We start from the raw sequence: 20,815 nt of genomic DNA, 5'->3' as shown, positions 1-20,815 counted from the left end.
CAATATAAAGATAAATCGTGAGGACCTGCAAATCCTGCAAATCCTCAAAGTTCTCCATAATGTTATCAAAGGTGTGTCATCATCATCATCATCATCATCATGATCAACCAATCGCCGGCTCACTACAGAGCACGGGTGTCCTCTCAGAGTGAGAAGGGTTTTGGCCATTATAGTCTACCACGCTGGCCAAGTGCGAATTGGCAGACTTCACACACCGTTGAGGACATTATGAAGAACTCTCAGGCATGCAGGTTTCCTCACGATGTTTCCCTTCACCGTTAAAGCAAGTGATATTTTAATTACTTAAAAACGCACATAACTCCGAAAAGTTAGAGGTGCGTGCCCGGGATCGAACCCCCGACCTCCGGTTGAAAGGCGGACGTCCTAACCACTAGGCTACCACAGCTTCAAAAGTGTGTGGAACCTGCCAATCCGCACTTGGCCAGCGTGGAGGTCAAACCCTCTACATTCTGACAGAAGGGTCGTTCTGAAGTGAGCCGGCGCGGCGATGGGTGATGATGACAAGGTCAAGGGACTCAGTCTTATCCAGTCCGTCTGTCAGTCTGTCCGTTTGTGTGTCACAACCATTTTATTTAAGTCTATTAAAACTATTACCTTTTGTTCCCTCTTAGTACGAGTAAATAAAATTAATTAAATCCTAAGAATAGCAACTTCGTGATCTATGGCCTACTATGATCGATAGTCATACGTCATTATGATTATTAAAGTCTAGTTGAATTAATTATCAAGTAAGTACGTAAATCGTAATGCGTCATGTTTCTTTATCTATATATATAAAAAGGAATAGCTGACTTACTGATCTATCAACGCATAGCTCAAACTACTCGACGGTTCGGGCTGAAATTTTTCATGCAGATAGCTATTATGACATAGACATCCGCTAAGAAAGGAATTGTGAATATTTAATCCCTAAGGAAGAAAAATAGGGGTTTGAAATTTGTGTAGTCCACGCACACGAAGTTGCGGGAATAAGCTAGTATATAAAATATATTTCCAACTCTAATGATTTAGATCTAGACTTCAGATCTACAGCATTGATATTACTAGTGCATAAATATGCTATGGTAATAGCCTTGAGGAAATATATACGTCTGCGAGGCTCAATTAAAGATTAAAATGACTTATGGCAGTAAAACAATTGTGTTCTATTAACACTAGACAAAGCTACTACAAGATAAACTATGCTATCTAAGTTGTAGGGATTTTAATCGATTAATATGCCTATAAGGAATATCAACCTGGTCAAAGAATAGGTACAGTCTTCGACAGGTTGAGATGGCAATCGGGGTATGAGGCGGGGGAACGCTACGCACACACGCACGTCACCTGCGCTCGCCCGCACCGATTTTACAGTGTAACAATACAATACGATAATAATGAAAATGAAATACGGTATTTTACACCAAGCGAGAAAAAATCTAAAAATATATAAACTAGATAGTATTACCAATAAAAAATGTTAATATCAGTTTATAAAATTAATAATTATATAATGAATTTTATAATTCATTTTAAAGATTTCACTTTTTTATCTGTTCTACAAGTATCCGAAACGCGTTAAGTTGTAGCCACCTACGTTAGTACTATTATATATTCTGTGCCACCACGATGAATCCCGACTGTGAGGTCACGTGGATTGAAGTCGTAATGTATTTCATTAAGAAAATGTCGTTGTTTAACAACCTCTGTGACGTCATCACAGCTCATGAACCTAAGAAGATGGCGGGTAGTGTTTTCGCAGCGAAATTTGAAATGCGTTTTTATTGCATCTTGATCGAATAAAACTTTTGTAAATTTTTGGTTGTTTATTATCACTTTAGAATCAAATTAAATCACTTTTCAAAAAATTGTAAAATATATTCAGGATAAAAGAAACAGATAAAGCAAAAAAATATATGTTAAAACGAGGAACCTAAATCCTGAAATCTCTTTTAGAAATGACCTAAACCCTTCTTAGAATAACTGTTTTTACTGTTTTTAGACATGCAAACTATTACCTCTAGTCAAATTCATTGCGATGTATGTTGTATGCATTTGTTGTAAGGTATCACGACCGCCTGAGGGCCACTGTTGCGTAATTGTTTTGAGCTCGTCTTTTAATTGTTCTATCGAGGGATGGGATTTATGGGCCCACGTGACCTCCAGCCAAGGCGTTCTTCGGGGCAATTGTTATTCATCACCCGGGATCGACATTATCATTAACAGCTTTAAAAACAGTACTACGGATTTAGACAAGTGTCGAAATAAGTTAGTAAACATCTGTGTCAATTACTGTGTTTAAAATTTTAACGAGAACTAAAGGTTATGCAACTAATAAAGGAATTACAATGCATACGATTCCGATTGGTAAATCACAATTGCAGCAACAAATTCATTTCCACCATTATTTCCGCACGCCGGACCATGGGAATGCATCCCGACAATAGCAATTTTAATCAAAGATCACTCGCTCTTAGCCAATAGAATTAACATTTAGGATAATTGAAATCCATTGTTTTTGTTTATGTAACTCTGTGTGGTCGTTACCGAATGTTGTAATTTCTAATCAATTCTTGAAATTGTGAATTCCATTGTAGTCTTAATAATTGATCAAAATCAAAATTACACAACTGTCGATTTTACAGCAGAGCTGTGTAAAGTTCAGATGACTAGCAAAAATATAGTAGATCATTTCAATATCCAGTTTAGCAACATATCTTTAAATATATAAAAGGAAAAGGTGACTGACTGACTGACTGATCTATCAACGCACAGATAGCTATTATGACGTAGGCATCCGCTAAGAAAGGATTTTTGAAAATTCAATCCCTAAGGGGGTGCAATAGGAGTTTGAAATTTGTGTAGTCCACGCGGACAAAGTCGCGAGCATAAGCTAATTGAAATATATAATAATATCAACTCTCGACCAGATGTTCTATGTCCAATAATGATTTAACTCATAAAGGCAGACAAAAAAGATTAGACATTCTTTATATACGAGTAGGTTCTAAACTTTGGCATAAAGAAGAATCTTGTGCCATATCCGTTTGCGATGCAATTTGATTCGAAGCGTAGGCACGCGTCAGAGAGATTTACGGGTGTATTTAAACTGGTTTTACATTAAGCTCCAACTGAGGTGATTTGATCGTAAAATCAGCCGTTATTTCTCGAGACAATATCGTAGCTGCTTACCACCCAGGCCGAATGGTGAATTAAGCGCAGGTTAACTATAGGTCAGGTTCATGCCCGAATTGATTTCACTTTTTACGTGAGTGATTATCTTTTAACAGCTTTATTTTCAGGTGAAATCTGAAAAATCTTTTTGAGTTCTGCATTAGGTATAAGTACCTACAAGTTTCTAGGCGTTTATATGTAAGTCGGCCACTTTATCCTTTATGTTTAGATAGGTATAGATGTCTAAGGCGTAACGCACATCGGTGGAGCCAAGGAGCAGCGTTTTCTTGATAACAATTCAGACTAAGTTTTATTTACTTTGGCATAAAGGCGGTTCTTGCGACAAGCGCGGAGGACACGCGGCGCTATTGGGCCATGCACCGTGCTTCCTCCGTGTTTTGCTTTTAATATACCAATATAATATGCATAAAGATGAGTGAAATTTTTATCAAATAGACTCGCCTCGGCTCAACTACGTCTGCAATCTGCATGCGTGACTTGGCAGACATCTCGACCGAAAGAAACTCGTCCGAATGTCCGAGTTGCCCCTTTGCAATTGGCCCTAAAGCGTTATCTAGTGCTTCGGCGTAGGCATATTTGCCAAGTGGCCAGCGCTGCTGAGATCATTACATCACAGGATATAGGTTCAATTCGCAAACGGCGCTCGCAGGTTGGCCGGCACTCGCCAAAAGCATTGGGAAAACCTGGATTGCAGGCCGTTTACAATCATGTACGAATCTTCGGGTATTCACGTTGTTTACTATGAAGGTTTGTGTATATTTGGTAATTTAAAAAAAAGATCTATTGAACTATTGAGATAATATAGCGGCACACGACTGCCTGATTGTGCAGACGAGCGCGGCCTCTGTCGTCCATTGTCCAATAAAATTAACAGAACCTGACAAAAAGCGGCTGGCTACCTTTGAACGATGGTTTACAAATAAACAATTTTATTTTAACTTTCTATTTACGTTGCCGTTTATCGTAAGGATTTCGCGTGACAATAGTTTAATGTGTTACCTACACAGCGATTTTCGTTATTGTATGAACGTATGAAGATAATTACTTTTAAAGCTGCTGCAATGATAGTTATTGAGAGGTAAAGAGGGCATTTAAGCAGTTCATGCCGACCTGGTTGTATAGACGCGCGCGGCGATCGACCATTGTCCGTTGAAATTAACAGAAGTGACAAAAAGCGGCTTCTTTTGAACGTTTACGTTGGCACGGCAACGTAGATCTCTTTCACGTAATAAAAATAAAAACTGGTCAAGTTCGAGTAGGATTCGCACACGGTTTCGTATCGTATAAGATATAACAAAATGTACGGTCGGCCTCAGAATTCGAGTAGGTAGCAATTCCGCAAAACTATTGCATCAAAAACACATGTACACACATAAACACACGCATGTACAGCGAATTTTTTTGAGGTTTCTGGACCGATTTGCAAATTTTTTTTTAATCAACAGGGGATGTTTCCGTGGTAGTCCCATAAAAATATCTGGATCCAATTTCTGAATCCTAATGCTGCAGGGTTTAGCTCCTGAGGGAGTGTTTATAGTGAATTAATATTGTAGGTACCAAGCAACGATTTTTGAACTTCGGATCCCAACTCCTCAATGGATTCGGGAATTTTTGATGGTTGATTGATATTTAAGGTATCAAGCAACGGCTTCATGATTACACTACAAGTCCGAACTCCTCATACCTGATGCTGCATGGTACCGCACTCCTAAACTATAGAGATTCAGGAGCTGTTCCTGGTGAAATAATATTGTAAATGCCAAGCATAGACTTTTTTATTGAATTCCAAGGCCCAACTCTTCAATCCTGATGCTGCAAGGTGCAAGGAACTCCTAAGCCGCGTGGATTTCGAAAGTTTTTATAGTGATTTGATATTTTAGGTACCAAGCAATGACTACTTACACTAAAAAGCTTAAAATAAAAATAATAATTATAAAGACGACTTCTAAAACCACTATAAAGTAAAAAATAACTTTTGTTTCTACACGTGTATGTAATGTATGAAGTCGGGCGAGCTTCACGCTTTGATTTCTAGTTTCTTTTATTATGCTCGCCCGACTCGGTTTTTTTCGGTGAAAGAGTCACACATTAATTTATTACGTAATTTTCAAAACGGAATGAAGTTTCAGTTTCAGAACGGTAGAATTGCTGGAAGTTTTAACAACGTTCAATTTATACTTAATACGATACCAACGTGTATGGATTCAAGTAGTAAAATATTACCACAGAATGAAATATTGATATAAAACCTCCGTATTTTATTAGCTCTTAATTTGTTTTCAGCTTGGCACACGTGATTATTTACATTCAATCTTCTGTATAGGATAAGTAGGGACGTAGTTTTGTTTCCTTTGAGATGCGGGTGTAGTGATAAGCTTGAATCTATTTTTAAATGAACAATGTTTAATTCATCTAGACGTACTTTACATTTTCCTTGACAGCGGTCTAGGAAGTACGTATCTTACCTACGATCGTATTTGGTTATCGACGACAGCGAGATATTATATAATTCTACAGAACTAAACTTTACTCTTAAGTGCCTGTCAGTCAGCAATTTTCAATTATGATTTAAGCTACTTTTTAGCAATTTATATTTATGACTTTCTCGGTTGACGTGCGGCGTTTGAATTTTTGCGACGTCACAATATTTAGCAGCGGCCAATCAAATGCTGGCGGTTGATTGAATTGATTTAAAAAGAAATAGAAAGGGCGCGAGGCTTCATCCGAAGGTATTTTTATAGCCTGTACGCGTCCCAGAACGCGACGGCGACACATTCCTGTCATGGCGACGTTTTTGCAGCGCAACTTGCATTAGACACCGCGCCGCTTAGACGGGCTTTTTAATAAGTGAAATTATATTATTTTATAATCTAGGTAACTAATTGATCTAATGAATTTATTCCGATATCTTACTAAAGTAGATACTTGTTCACCTCACCCATAGACCTTTGAAAATTGCGATAGAAAAACAAACCTGAAAAAATAGATTCTGCAAACCTACTCTGAACATGAATACTTTCTATCGTCTTTTTGTACGTAGGTATTCTACTCCCTCTACAACCTCTCGCACTGCCAAGGGTCACTGGTAGAGACCTCTTACAGAGATAAGTGCTTCTCTGTCCACTTTTACTTTCTTTTTCTCTTTATTGTAAATGTTTCTAGTACAAATAAATAGAAATAGAAAAATAATACTTATTTCGAGAAAACAAGATGAGAAGATCTTTAACGTGCAATTTTCTCCATTCCAATTTTTTTTAGTGCTATGCCCATTACATTACTGGTCAAAAATATCATAATTTGATATTTCTGATCAGCAATGTAATGGATTAGCACTAAAAAATAAGTAAGATATTTAATATCTTCAGATGTAGTAGTTATCATTTTAACAATCGTCTGACAGTTTAAATTTCTTTCTCGAAGGCGCAGTTGTCAACTTTTGTCGAATTTATTTTCTCATTCATTATTTTCTTATGTCTCAATGGTTTCTTTTATAACTGTCGATTTATGACCAATTTTGAAAAAAATACGCTCGTCGTAAGAAACGCGTGTGTATTTTTTGATGTTGCAAGCAAATAGCTGTTTATTTTTTAAGCACACACAAATCAATTGAGAACCTGCAGACTGGTTTCGTTTTTCAAACCGAGATTTATATTCTGGGACTCTTAGGAAATAAAATAATCACGGTGCGGCGTTGATTTGCATACAATGGTAAAATAATTTTACGCGCGTTTCGCCGCGCTTAATTCTACTTTTTATTTGGATTTTCGCGTCCTATCTATGAATCAAACGGACTGAACGAGGGGCCATTTAAGTGTTAATATTTTTAAAATTACGGACGTTTTTTTTTTGTTTTCTTGATCAAGCTTATCTGTATCATAAGCTGTGATCTTAGTCATTGGTACAACTTTTGTTTAGTAAAAGATTTTTTAGTGTTTTTTGACAATCGTTTCCACAAGGTATTTCAATTGTCGTACAAGCGCTATCGGTTCGGTTTTTAAACGTACTCGGCCGGGAAAATCCGCTTGTAGCAGACTGCGTGGCGAGGTCGCACGGTTCACGGGCACCAACAGTCGTCTTGGCGCCGTCTACGAACACAGATGCACGCCCTGCCTGCGATGCCATACCACATTCCTCTACACTTACACAATAAACACTTGAAAAAGAAAATAGAAGGTAGCTACCGTTTTCTTTTAGGTAATTTACATTCTGAACAAACATCGTCTGTCATAAATTCAGCACAAAAGTGCGAGCGAAGGCCGAGTAGCAACAAAAGGGCATGACTTTTCCCGCAAAAAGATGATCCTTAATCTGATTAAATCTCCATCGCGGCGGACGTCGGACCGTGAAAGATTAATGAATATTTGTGCGAGGATTCTCGGAGCTGGGTTGGCACGTAGCACTGTCATAATCATATTAGCTGCGACCGGAGGTCGACTAGGCACGCACGCACCGCAGGGTTAGGTATACCGTATACCCCGTATACCCGGTCCCAGTTCAACCGTTAGGGCAGTTCGCCATTGAGCGTGACACTTCCGTTCAAACTTTACGATGTGACTACACGGCAGCGGTTACGTAAACACTCACTGCGAAGGATTATGATATCACTTTAAACTTTGATCCGACCTTTTGTACGTAACGAGTAGCTAAAGCTTTTCCCTTATTCCATGTCTATTAAATTTCGTTATTCAAAAAATGAGTAAGTATGCTTATTTATTGAACCTAATTGAGAAAAGGAATTTAAGTTACCTACTTCAGGTAATTTAGCTAGGTGATAAATCTCGCGTGTCCTTAAAAGCGAATATCACAATCGCCATTTCGCACATTGGAAGCATAATAAACACACTCGTAAAAAAATCAATTGAGCTCCATAAGAAATTAAACGTGAGAATGTATTGTTTCATAAAAGCGAGCACAAAACGAAAATCGCTGTTGCGTTAACCAGGTCTCGGGTCGTTTTCGACCCATTCTCGTGACCAAAAAGTACCTACTTTAAATAAAAAGTTTATGATCGCTTATGGAAACTAGAACAGGCTCGCGACTATACTCATGAAGAACATGGTAAAAACTTTACAGCCCCACATTTTAAATTTTCCACAAAAATCTTTTCTTTCAACTGTGTTCAATCAACAATCTGAATTTTGAGTAACCATCGTGATACTAATTAAAAATTTACCATAAATGCAATCATAAGAATCAGGAAAGTTTTTAAACATTGTAATTGATTAAACGAATAGGTTCGAAGAAGCAATAATGTGTTTTATTTGAAGACATCATAATTAACCAAGAAAAAGAAATAAAAGACTCATTATTATTATTATTAATGACTGTCAACCTCTAATTATTAGTTGCCTTAAAATATTTCTGTTAATGAAAATATCATTGTAATTAAAAAATAATTACATCTCAGAAATAAACTAGACCTTGGCATTTGATTGAGTTCGGCCGCATGAGACTACGGAGCAAGTCAGGTTCTTCGAGGCAGCTAATTAATTATTTGACATTGTCTACGGTGGCAATAAAGCCGGCATCAATGATTCAGAGAGCACAACGCGTGCAGCGCAAGCATTATCCGCCGTAAGACATCATAAACGGGGCACCATCATCTGCTCTTATAAAAAATTCATGCTCATCTCACATTTCGGCGCCCCTCTTAATTTCGTGAGCCTCTTCTAGCTTCGTGTAAAAACTTCGGGTGTCTTTTTATGACTTTTACTGCGGTATAATTGGGAGGGGCGCGAGCTTGCGTCCCCGAGGTGACATAAATACACCCCCCACACTCCACGCTTTCAACTACTCCGGCTTTAATCTCATGTAGGACTATAAGGTGAGATATGTTTTGGCAACTGTTGGTTAATTTTCTAAAGAATCTGTCGATAACTTGGCAAAGCTTTTGGACGATGCTCCCGAAACCATGCGATTTTATATAAATACAATATCCATTCCATTCACTCCACAACTTAGGATATGTGAGACGTAACGGTAGAAGTATAAATAAAAGTCACAAAATGCTCTACCTATCTTGGAGAGTACGTTAAACGGCAGTTCCCTATTATAATCACTGATTTGCTTTGATGATAACGAAAATTATTCAACCTTTTATCGTTAAAGAGTTGCTAAGGTCAGATGGCAATCTTTCGGTACAATATAAAATCCGCTGATAAAAATTCTAACCTGGGTAAAGGTAAAAAAAAGCCTGTCTGGCAACTGATATCATCATCATGATCAACCTCAACCCATCGCCTGCTCACTACTGAGCACGGGTGTCCTCTCAGAAGGGTTTGGCAGGCTTCTCACACATTTGAGAACATTATGGAGAACTCTCAAGCATGCAGGTTTCCTCGCGAAGTTTTCATATTTAATTCATCATCATCATCAAACGATAGAAGTCCACTGCTGGACATAAGTCTCTTGTAGGGACTTCCACACGCCACGGTCTCACGGAATCATCCTATCCGATATAGGCTAGGCTAGGGACGATAGGATAGGCTATCACAGATTGCAAAGGTACTAACAACTGATACTAATAAGTATGTAAAATGTTATTAGGTATATTATCTAGGTACTTACTAGTTTTACTCAGAACTCATCTAATTCATGTTTATAGAAACTTTGAAAGGATTATACTCTGCTTAAGCATCGGTAAGTGCTAACTGGTCTCAGGTGGGTGTATCGCAAACGACTCTTTAAAGGTACTTGCGAGGTCGTGTAGAGAGCATGAATTATAAGATCAATATTGTTGTAAAAGCGGTTTTGCATTACCCATACCTACCAGTATAATTTTGCATAAGCAATAGGTACTCTAAAATGTTTAAAATAAAAATTGTATCTATAGTACGCGACAGGTCGAGATGGCAATCGGGCTATGAGGCGAAGGGACGCCCCGCACACCTGCACGTCACCCGTGCTCGAGCTGTGCGAGTGTGCGGGGCGTTCCTCCCTGATTGCCATCTCGACCTGTCGTAGTTACTGCTGGATATGGGTAAATAATAATTGGGCTAGCTAACGACTTCATAAATCTATTACTGAAGAGCAATTAAATGTATATAGAGCTGTGATAGCCCAGACTTTAAGACGTCAGCCTTCTATTCGGGAGGTCAGGGGTTCGATCCCGGACTTTTCGGAGTTATGTGCGTTTTAAGCATATAAATGTATCATTTGTTTTGACGATGAAGGAAAATATGGTGAGGAAACCTACATGCCTGAAAGTTCTCCATAATGTTCTCAAAGGTGTGTTAAGTCTGCCAATGCGCACTTGGCCAGCGCGGTGGACTATGGCCAAACTCTTCTCATACTGAGGAGACCCTTGCTCAATAGTGAGCCGATGATAGTAGTGGAGGAATTATGTTAAAGGTAAAACGTGCAAAGCACGTATTTAATTTAACTCGGGTGTATCGTGTTTATAGAATTATAATACGTGTTCATAATCCTCAATATAGCTGGAAACCATAGGTAGCTCCCAACTCTCAAGACAGTCGCCGAATGCGATTTCAATATTAAAGGGAAGTAGTGATGCGCTGGGCGAGGCGGGCTGCACGTCGTGTGCATGTATTTATTTGCAAATTCCGAATAGCTTTCAATATGTAGAGGTGCCACTGACTCCCGCCTGTCGATCTACTCCAATATCGCACACGGGCACGTCACCGAGGCGGCGCTGTTATTCGAGGCGACGATTGGATCGAACCAATAGTTTCGGACGCATGATAGATGAGTGTCTCAAAAAACAACGTAATTGAGATTTCTATTACTAAAATTGATGGTAGCCGATCCGTTTTTTCATGTTTGTTTGTGTTTGTTTACATAATGTGAGTGGCGACAGTGTGCTAGCGCTTTTCGGAAGCGTCGGGCGGACGTCAATTTGTATATTGTCATTATTAAAGCCAGTGCGGAAAGTTTGGTTGCGTTCATCCATCATGGTATGACGACAGCCGGGCCCGATATCGCGCCTAATACGTATTGATTTCCCACTTAGCGTTTTTCTTGGGAAGCAAAGGCTCCACCCTTCCGTCCGACACGCTTAACGAGCTGTTTGTCCTCCACTCCCAATGAGCGTCGACACTACTCGCCTCCGCTAATCCGATGGCGGTGATTTAACAAGGCGTGAAAAAGGGAAGGAAATGCATTGTTGTACAAATATTTTAGTTCCTAGCAATTATTGTTTGATACCAAGTTAATGTTAAGACTAAGTTCATAAAGTATCAGTGTACTTCTCAATTTAGTCTAGAGATTTTAATGTAGTCTTGATGCAAAATCATACATTTATCAGTTTGACTGCTATCACACATAAGTAGGTGATGTTGTAGCGTAATGTGGAGCGCGCTTGTCTAGAAAGTACCTTACTTATTCATTCTTATTGATGTGTGATGATGCAGCCTAAGGCGCAGCGTGCTTGACTAGAAGGTGCCTATTCACTCTTATTTGAAGAAATTTTAATCAATCAAGTGCTATGCTTCACCAAATTGCATACCTAATCACTAATCAGTTTTAATTGTATTGTTATCGTTTCTTCTAAGGTTCCTTTCCAACTTTACTCTTACAACATTATCGAGCATCAACCATAGTTAGAGCTGCAGAGTGCAGGATTCTTGCAGGTGCAAATTCGTATATCTGAAATGAGCTACCAAGCCTAAGCCTATTGTACTTTGTCGTAAATGTTTGGTTACTTTTACGTCATCATACGGAGGTTCAATTGAAATCAATGTAAAACAATCTTGAGGGGTTAACTGCTAGTAAAATTCTCAGGACTTTAAGTACAGTCATTCTGAAGTATAATAATTGGTTTACTGAGTGACAAACTAAAATCAGTAGGGCGATTGTCTAAAACCTGCATCAATCATTATTACAATCTCAATTGTTCTGATATGCTGAATTTGTGCGATTCTTGTTGCAGCAATGCATTGTGGCCAATAGTAAGCGAGCATTAACCAATCAGAGATGATTGCGATCGTGACATTGTAGCTGTCAAACAACCGCGGTAGGGCCACAGGAGTTTCAGTAAATATTATGCTCCAATGAATTGTCCATAGGCAATGATTCTTTTCCCAACTACGCCAGAAAAAGGTTCGGCACAGTGGATTTTTGAAATGTGTATGTGGTTATAGGTATTATCTGTGGTATTATGCTTGAAGGAATAAAATGTTCCCACTCCCACTGTATGGTCGTCACTTTTGTCATAGGTATTATTTTCTTACATGGGAAAATAAGATAGGTACCTACCAAAGAAAATGATATTGTGTAGATATGCATAAGAAATTAATGTTTCATGCGTAACGTAATAAGTTCTTGGATAGTGTACATTTATGTAAATGCTGAAGAAAAAGATTGCGTCACCAAGGTCCCCCGTGGGGGTGGAAGCGAGAACAATGGTTTCGGTTCTCACACGTGTGGAGGATTATTTGCATTCGGAAATAAAGAGAGGAATGATAAAAGAAAGGCGCGAGAGTCCCACCGCCCCGGGGCAGGGTGTGGGTACGTGGGGCAAGGGGTGAGCGGGGTGGCAGTGGGAGGAGGGGGCTCGTTACGCGAACAATGGAGAAATAATGTACAGATTGCAGTGAGCGATGCGCCCAGTGCGACTCAGGTGTCTTAGCTGTGTGCGGACATCTCACATCACGCCTCTCGTATCGCCAATGCACTGTAGCTAACTGTATGTACCATTGGCAACCCTGTGTTTAACCTCGATTTATTTCTATGTTCAACTATGTACACAATTAGTAGGTACCTACCTATAGCAAGAGCATGTACATAAATACAATATAAAAGTATACGTATTTGATAGAATTAGGGTTTTCTTGAAATGTAATAAAAATGTGTTTTAGCAAAATTACTTAAGGTATTTTAAGCATATCAGAATCTTTACTTTCAAGAGGTTAATAAAAGCCTGTAGGTATGTACCTCTTAGAGTAGAGGCAATCAAAACAATACAGTTATATAACTGTAGTCTGCAAGGTGAAACTGAAAATGTTAGGAACCTGGAGCCCTATCGCAAGCCGTGGTTTGCCAATTACCGTGTTAAGATCTCAATCACCTCTGATTTGTTGACACTCTCTCACTATTGGACATTTACACTTGAATTCATAGTCAAGATAGGAGCTTCTTTAGAGGACTATTCAGATGACGTCATGTGTTATATTAAGTCTTTATGCATTACTAGCTTATGCTCGCGACTTCATCCATGTGGACTGCGCAAATATCAAACCCCTGTTTTAACCCATTAGGGGTTGAATTTTCTTAAATCCTTTCTTAGCGGACGTCTACGTCGTAATAGTAATCTGCAGCACGATCCGTCCACTAGTTTGGTCTGTGCGTTGATAGATCAGTCAGTCAGTCAGTCACTTTTGCTTTTATATATTTAGATGACACATGTCGTCATGTGACAAAGAAGGTAGGGAATCTCGACTATGAATTTCAGTGTTATAGTTGCAGCAAGAATACCTACTACCTATAATTCAACTAATCACAACAATTGCGTTTATAGCCCTAGCAAAGTGATAATAATCATAACATTAGTGGTAAGAGGGCAGATGCTACAAAATTTTCCGTTCTATATCTGTGCAGTTGCGTACGCGCAACTGTCACACGATCTTCGCCATCATCCGTAATCACTGCTATCCATTCTGTTAAAACCACCCGGGGATAAATTAGTTAAGTAGACGCTTCCGTTAATCGTCGGTCGCGGCCAGTGCCGGGCGAGCGTTCTAAATGGATTAATTTATACTTATGAACGAGGACGATTTCGGTGCCACGCAAGGCTGGGGTGATTGTGTTGTCATTGCTCGCTATGAAGGCATCCTTTACGAAGCGATTCGGCCTTAGTGCCAAGTGTTAACTGCTCCCTGCCAGACCTATTAAATTGACTATGGAATATTTTATAATGAACCTGTGAACTTTATTCTTTGATTTATGTACCCTCCTACGACGTACCTACATAATATATTGACTATGGTGCAAAGGTTTACATTCATTTATTACTAGATGATGCCCGCAAATTCGTTCGCGTGGATTTAGGTTTTTAAAAATCCCGCGGGAACTCTTTGATTTTCCGGGATAAAAAGTAGCCTATGTCACTTTCCAGGTCTTTCACTATGTATATCTATCCAAAAAATCACGTCAATCTGTTGCTCAGTTGCAACGTGATTGAAGGACAAACCAACAAACAAACAACTAAATCATATGTTCACAAACAAACACACTTTCACATTTATAATATGGGTAGTGATCTCCAGAATACTTTAGAAAACTGAACACAAAAGCAGAAGTCGTGGTGTCTCTTCAATATTTGATTATCAAATCGGAAATGGGGTAGGTTATCTATCTATTATTATCTATATTAGCAGTTAACTAACCGAAAAAAATTAATAACACAAAATTACCTACCAAAAGGGCTGATTTAGTCAAATCAGTTTTTCTCATGACAAATTGCTTAGATAGGTAGGTATTGTTGAGTAGACGGAATCGTACAAAAGAACCTGTGTCCCAGTGAATTTGTCGTTACACTGTATGGAAATAGTCTTTTAGCGACTTCAGTTTTGTCCGCCCGTTCTTTATTGATCTTGAATTTGTTCAAGTTGATAGGTTGTCGCGAAATAGTTATATCGGCCTCCCAATGTTATGGAGCGGCTTATACGATAGTCAGATGTTTGTAATCCCACAAGCTCGCGACATTTTAATAACATTGATCAAATAGAACAAAAGTATGTGGACCGAGCACTCGACAGAGATGAAAGTTAAAAGGGTCGCGGGGGGGTGAGAAGGACGAGGCGGGGGAGAGGGTTGAATGTCTTATTCCCTCCACAATTCAGAGGTATTTCGTGTTTTTCATACGCAAATATATCCTCGTTACTGAAGCACACGTGAGGCCCGATTGCATGTACGTACCTATACACTACAGATGAAAGTCCCGGCGTCTAAAGCTTGCTAGGGAAAGTGTTTCTACCAATCAACATAGTTGGGATGTTGTCGCGAATCAAAAAGACATATTTTATGTAAAAGATAGAATTTCGTAACCATGTAGGTATTTTATCTTTTGATAGAAACGATACAATCGGTATTTAGATATAACACTCATATTATCGGAATTCACTCAAAGAAGTATCGCATAATCACAAAGAAGAAGAAGAGGGGCAATAGAACAGTATCTTCATCATCCTAGCATTTTCTGTTTCTAGTAAAGAAGCTGGAACTGCTTATTATTTAAATTAAGCACTTATTTATACAAATTGTTCTAGACACACTTATTGTCAGACTAGCTTATGCTCGCGACTTCGTCCGCGTGGACTACATAAATTTAAAACCCCTACTTCGCCCCCTTAGGGGTTGAATTTTCAAAAATCCTTTCTTAGCGGATGCCTACATCATAATAGCTATTATCTGCATGCCAAATTCCTGCCCGATTCGTCTAGTAGTTTGAGCTGTGCGTTGATAGATCAGTCAGTCAGTCAGTCACCTTTTCCTTTTATATATTTAAAGATTAGTGATCTTCACAACCAGCAGCCTGTGTGCCAACTAAATTTGGACCTCGAAAGCTTTAGCTACCCATCCACATCAACTTGATTAGGTACACCAAAAAGATTAGAATTTGATGAATAGAAACATAATATTATTGTACACAGATTACTTGGGATAACATTATCAAAAGAGCAACTGACTGATGCACTGCGTTGCCACTAGGCTACATGATCCTTCATCATGATCAATCCATCGCCGGCTCACTACTGAGCACAGTTCTCCTCAGGATGTGAAGGGTTTAGGCCATACTCCAACGGACTGACAAACAATACACAAATTCCTTTAGTGTCCTAGAAATGCACTAAGAAAGGATTTTGAGAAATTCCAATGGGTTTGTAAACCCACATGGACTAAGTTGTGGGCATAATAATAATAATAATAATAGCATTAGAATAAATACTTATTATAAACGGCATGCACCTACAAACTTACTAATTAATTAATCCATACTAATATTATAAATGCGAAATTGTGTCTGTCTGTCTCCTAGCCTTTCATGGCCCAACCGTTCAACCCATTTTGACGAAATTTGGTACAGAGATAGCTTGTATCCCGGGGAAGGACATAGGCTTTTATCCCGGAAAATCAAAAAGTTCCCATGGGATTTTTAAAAGCCTAAATCTACACAGATGAAGTCTCAGGCATGATCTAGTTAAATTATACTTCAATTAAGTGTCACCCTCTTTTTTAAAGAAATCAGTGATAATAAACTAATCAAACTTACTTGTTGACACACTGAAATTAAATCATTTCTGTAAAAATCATCATTCTCTAATCTACCCATCGCAGGGCCCATTACCGAACATGGATTTTTTCATAATGAGAAGGGTTTTGCCCATATTCCACCACACTGATCAAGTGTGGATTGGCAGACTTTACTTTTGTTACTTTAGGGAGAACTTTCAGGCATGTAGGTTTTCTAATAATGTTTTCCTTGACTAATAAAGCAAGTGATAGAATTTACTAACTATTACTATTAATATTTATTTACTGTGAAAGACCTTCTAGTTCTGTGAGATAATGTATAACTTGTACAATATACAACTCTAGCAAACTTGTCTCAGCTTCATGTGGATGGGGTTACTTATTCAATATTCTAAACTAGGTGACACCTGTAACACTCTTTGATTTTCCGGGATAAAAAGCCTTTATCTATTTCCAGGATGGAATCATTTCTGTACCAAATAGATGATGTTTCAATTCATCTAGACGGATTCAGGTTGTTTAAAAAATTCTGTGGAAACTCTTTGATTATCGAGACTAAAAATTTGCCTATGTCTGTCTGGGGAATGCAAGCTATCTTTATAGCTAGCTATCATATAGAATAAAGCTAGGATACAGATGGACATACTTTCAGATTTATAATATTGAAGTATGGATGTTGTTAATCGTGTTCTTTGAAAAATGTCCTGAATTCTGTAAACATTTGCTGATTGTGATTTTTCATTTTCTAGATATTCTGACAAATTAAACTAGAATTTCTAAACAAAAACTACCAAAATATCTATTTTATTCCTTAGTCAAATATTACTTGGCGATTGAAAAATTAGTTCTAAGTAAATGAATTTAAAATAGGTACTATTAGGAAATCTACAGAGACATAGTTCTCACATATATAACTTCTTGTTCTTTTCAATCTAATAAAAATGAGTCAAGTTGTGAGCACCGGAAAGACTGGACGTGAACTAGAATGGTATTTTAATTAACAATCTTCTATCGTAATGATTGTTAGAATTATGTTTCTTTGTAAAGATTAAATTGAAGAATATGCTTACCTCATTCTGATCAAACTCCTGCAGATGTCTGTCATTTCGTTGTTTCTCATACAAGGCTCGGGCCAATGCACTTCTGGGCCGATATAATCCATTCAATCCTGAATTATTCGCCATATCTTCATCATCGTACGAATTACTTATAGAAATGTCCAAATCTGACTCGTTTAGCTCAGTATATCCATGTCTTCGACAGATCTGTTCATACTCCTTGGTGTAATAAGAATAAATATGAGGTTTTGAACATGTTTGCCAATGTTCTAACAACAATACCGGGTATATAAGGTATACAATATATAAACTTACGGAAAAATGGAGAATAGTTGACATCGACTGAGATTTGAACAAAACTCAGCACAAAATTGTGAATACCTTAGAATCATCGATGCTTAGAACTACATAAAAGCTATAACCTCAATGAGACATTTGTAAAGATCCTAGAATTCCTAGATTATATCACAAGATTGGCAAGCTGCTTATAAAATTACATTGATTAAATTGGAGTATTAAGTGAAATTCATATTTATTTGAATTATAATTCGCAAGGACGAAAACCGAGTTTTGACTTTTGTTTTGAACATGAACTGTCAAGTGGCAGCGTCATATTGAAGTGTGTCAACGTCAGCTGTCAAGTCACTTTTTTTCGAAAAGAAAAACACTCCGTTTTACGAAGAACGCTAGAAAGATTAGTATTTGTTTCTTAAAACTTGTGTACATAATAGAGCAAGATCCCGCTAGTATCTACGTACACTAGTCTATGCCGCCAGGCGCCACGCGCATGCGTGTCACACGCACAAGTGTATAACTTCACTTTTCATACGAATAATAATATTATGTATGAGCTTTGCCAATCTACACTAATTAAATAAAGAGGAAAGATTTGTAGTTTTGTATGTTCGTAACGAATAAACTCAAAACTACTGGACCGATTTCAAAAATTCTTTCACCACATAGCTAACTAACTAGGTACATTATTCCCGAGTGACATAGATTATTACAGATCCATACGAAAATTATTGTAAAAGGCTACCCGTGCGAAGCCACGGCGGGTCGCTAGTAAATCTATAAGCAGAAGATTAAGAATTCTGTGCTAAGTGCCCTACCACTGACCACAGGTGACCACAGGTAACATAACAGGCAACGGCTGTTAAACCACTGAAAGCAGCGGTGGTACCAGCTGAGATCGTTCGAGCACATTTTAATTAAATAAGTCAATTAATTATAAATACAGACCTTAAGCTGTTTTGATTCGACTGACGCCCTCGTAACAATTTCCCGTAAAACGGTGGTCATCATTTTAGTGTCACCAACTTCACGTAACACTTAGGTACACTAATTTAAGTATTAATAGCAGATTTATTTGATCAATTTACGAAACCAGATATCTACATAAAAATAATAATCGAACTCCTACTTTGCCTCGCGTTGTTGGGAGAAGTACTCAAATAAGTTTATTTAGAAGATAATTTATTTGTAAGAGAGGTTCAATAAATCCAAATGTCAGTTCGGCCTTGGCCGTGACCGACCGTTCACTGTCTCACCGATGTGCTTGACCACTTCTTAGGGATTTCGTCAGAAGTTATAAAAACGGTTGCCTTTGCGAATTGAGATGTTTCTATTTTTGTAGGCAATTTTTCCTAATGGTTTAGAATTTTTATAAATAGTCGGTCCTACCTATGTAATTAGTTATTTTTTAAAAATCTGTATAATGTTAGGAATATAGAAAAGACGCACCAAATATGCAGAAAGGACCCCCTTTTTTGGAGTAGGCAAGCATAACTTTGCAAAAAGTAAAAATTTTTGGATGTCCCGTTTTAATAAAATTTATGGTGTGGCTATTGGTGAGCTTAGTCAAATAACGGTTGTGTGTATCTGTTGCCTCTGTTGGGTATATGCGGAAGAAGTGAAACTTCTTTGGTTTACCTATGCATACTCTTAGCACGGTTGTTACTTGGTGGGTACCTCCTGTACCTATTCAACGGACATTTTCAAAATCTTGCCACTTATTTATATGATCGTCCAGATACCAATCTATCGATTTTAAAAGAATTTCGTTGTTGCTGAAATTCAGCAAAAAACAGCAAACAATTTTAAAAAATGTCGCCTGCTCCTTAATATCTTGACAACAAATTACTTTTTACTGATCAGAAGGACCCAAGTCCCCAGATATGGATTTTGGAAGAAATCGGCGCAATTCAGCAAATAATTTCAAAATCGCATCCGCTTTTAAAACAATAATTGACGACAGTTTCCTTATTTAATAAAAATAAAATAAAATAAAAATAAAAACGTTTTAAAATTTTGACAACAGTTTCCTTTTAAACGCAGACACATAATATACCTACTAGGTTAAATAGGTTAGTATCCTTTTTATGGTTACTTACCTCTTCTCGAATGCCAGGCACTTTTAACTTATGAAAACTTTCCATCTCTAACAAATTAGTCACGATTAATTTAACTTTTCAAGTTTAAAAGAAACACATTATCCATAGGTTAAGTTTCAGCAAACGTGCTGAAGTTAGCGGCGAATTGAAATGGCGATGTTTTCATTCCATTGATTGTCTTGCGGCTCGCTGCATAGGATTGCCTTATCACATTGTTCGATATGATAAACATACCTGCTTTAGTCTATAAAAGATAGCTGATCTACCAACGCACAGCTCAAACTACTCGACAGATCATTTGGCATGCATGATGCAGATAGCCATTATGACGTAGCTACATCCGCTAAGAAAGGAATTTTGAAAATTCTATCCCTAAAGGGGTAAAACACGGGTTTGAAATTTATGAAGTCCACGCGGACGAAGTCGCCAGCATAAGCAAATATTTACTAAACCAGTAGGTACTGTGCAAGATGATAAGAGCGATCATTGCTCTGGATTTTTTTAAAGTCCATTACGTATTTTAAGGTAACATTATATAATACTGGGTGATACTAGATTGTTATCTTTTGATAACCTTGAAAACTGGGTCAAAACTTGGTACAAAAGTGATAACGACTGAATTAGGCTCAAATGTACAAAAAAACCTGTCACTATCCAGCTAATTGTCTTCGACCTATTCATTTCAGCTTCGCGACTCGTTGAGCTATGGCAATCCCTTTGGTTCATCATTCTGGATCTCTTCATTTAATCGCGTAGGGATATTACAATCATAGCTGAGGCGTTGGGAATTGGGAGCTCAAGGTGCTGGAATGGTATCTCGCACCGGCAAACCCTCCACTAGATGAACGGACGATCTCAAGCGAGAGCTGGGAGTTGCTGGACACAAGTGTTAAAAGACCGTGTGATGCGGACATCCTTACAGGAGATCTTTCGTCCAGTAGTGGACATCTATCGGTTCAA

At 38.1% G+C, this 20,815-nt stretch overlaps 1 protein-coding gene across 5 annotated transcripts in view; it reads right to left on the bottom strand.

Moving 5' to 3' along the window:
- LOC117988147 (protein-L-histidine N-pros-methyltransferase) overlaps positions 1 to 19,972 on the bottom strand; it is an 81,656-nt gene extending 61,684 nt beyond the window's left edge. The window contains exons 1-2 of one of the 5 annotated variants that reach the window (XM_069503111.1): positions 18,705 to 18,767; positions 17,475 to 17,681 (exon numbers count right to left, since the gene is read on the bottom strand). In XM_069503111.1, coding sequence (XP_069359212.1) covers positions 17,475 to 17,681; positions 18,705 to 18,767 — 270 coding nt within the window. Of the gene's footprint in view, positions 1 to 17,474; positions 18,045 to 18,704; positions 18,772 to 19,855 lie in introns of those variants that run through there. The other 4 variants (XM_034975265.2, XM_069503113.1, XM_069503112.1 and 1 more) reach the window with 4 other exon arrangements.
- Between the last annotated feature and the right edge of the window lie 843 nt (positions 19,973 to 20,815).

The sequence above is a fragment of the Maniola hyperantus genome, chromosome 14, assembly GCF_902806685.2.
Source record: "Maniola hyperantus chromosome 14, iAphHyp1.2, whole genome shotgun sequence".
NCBI classification, from domain to species: Eukaryota; Metazoa; Arthropoda; class Insecta; order Lepidoptera; family Nymphalidae; genus Maniola; species Maniola hyperantus.
This window is presented reverse-complemented; position numbering and strand designations above follow the sequence as displayed.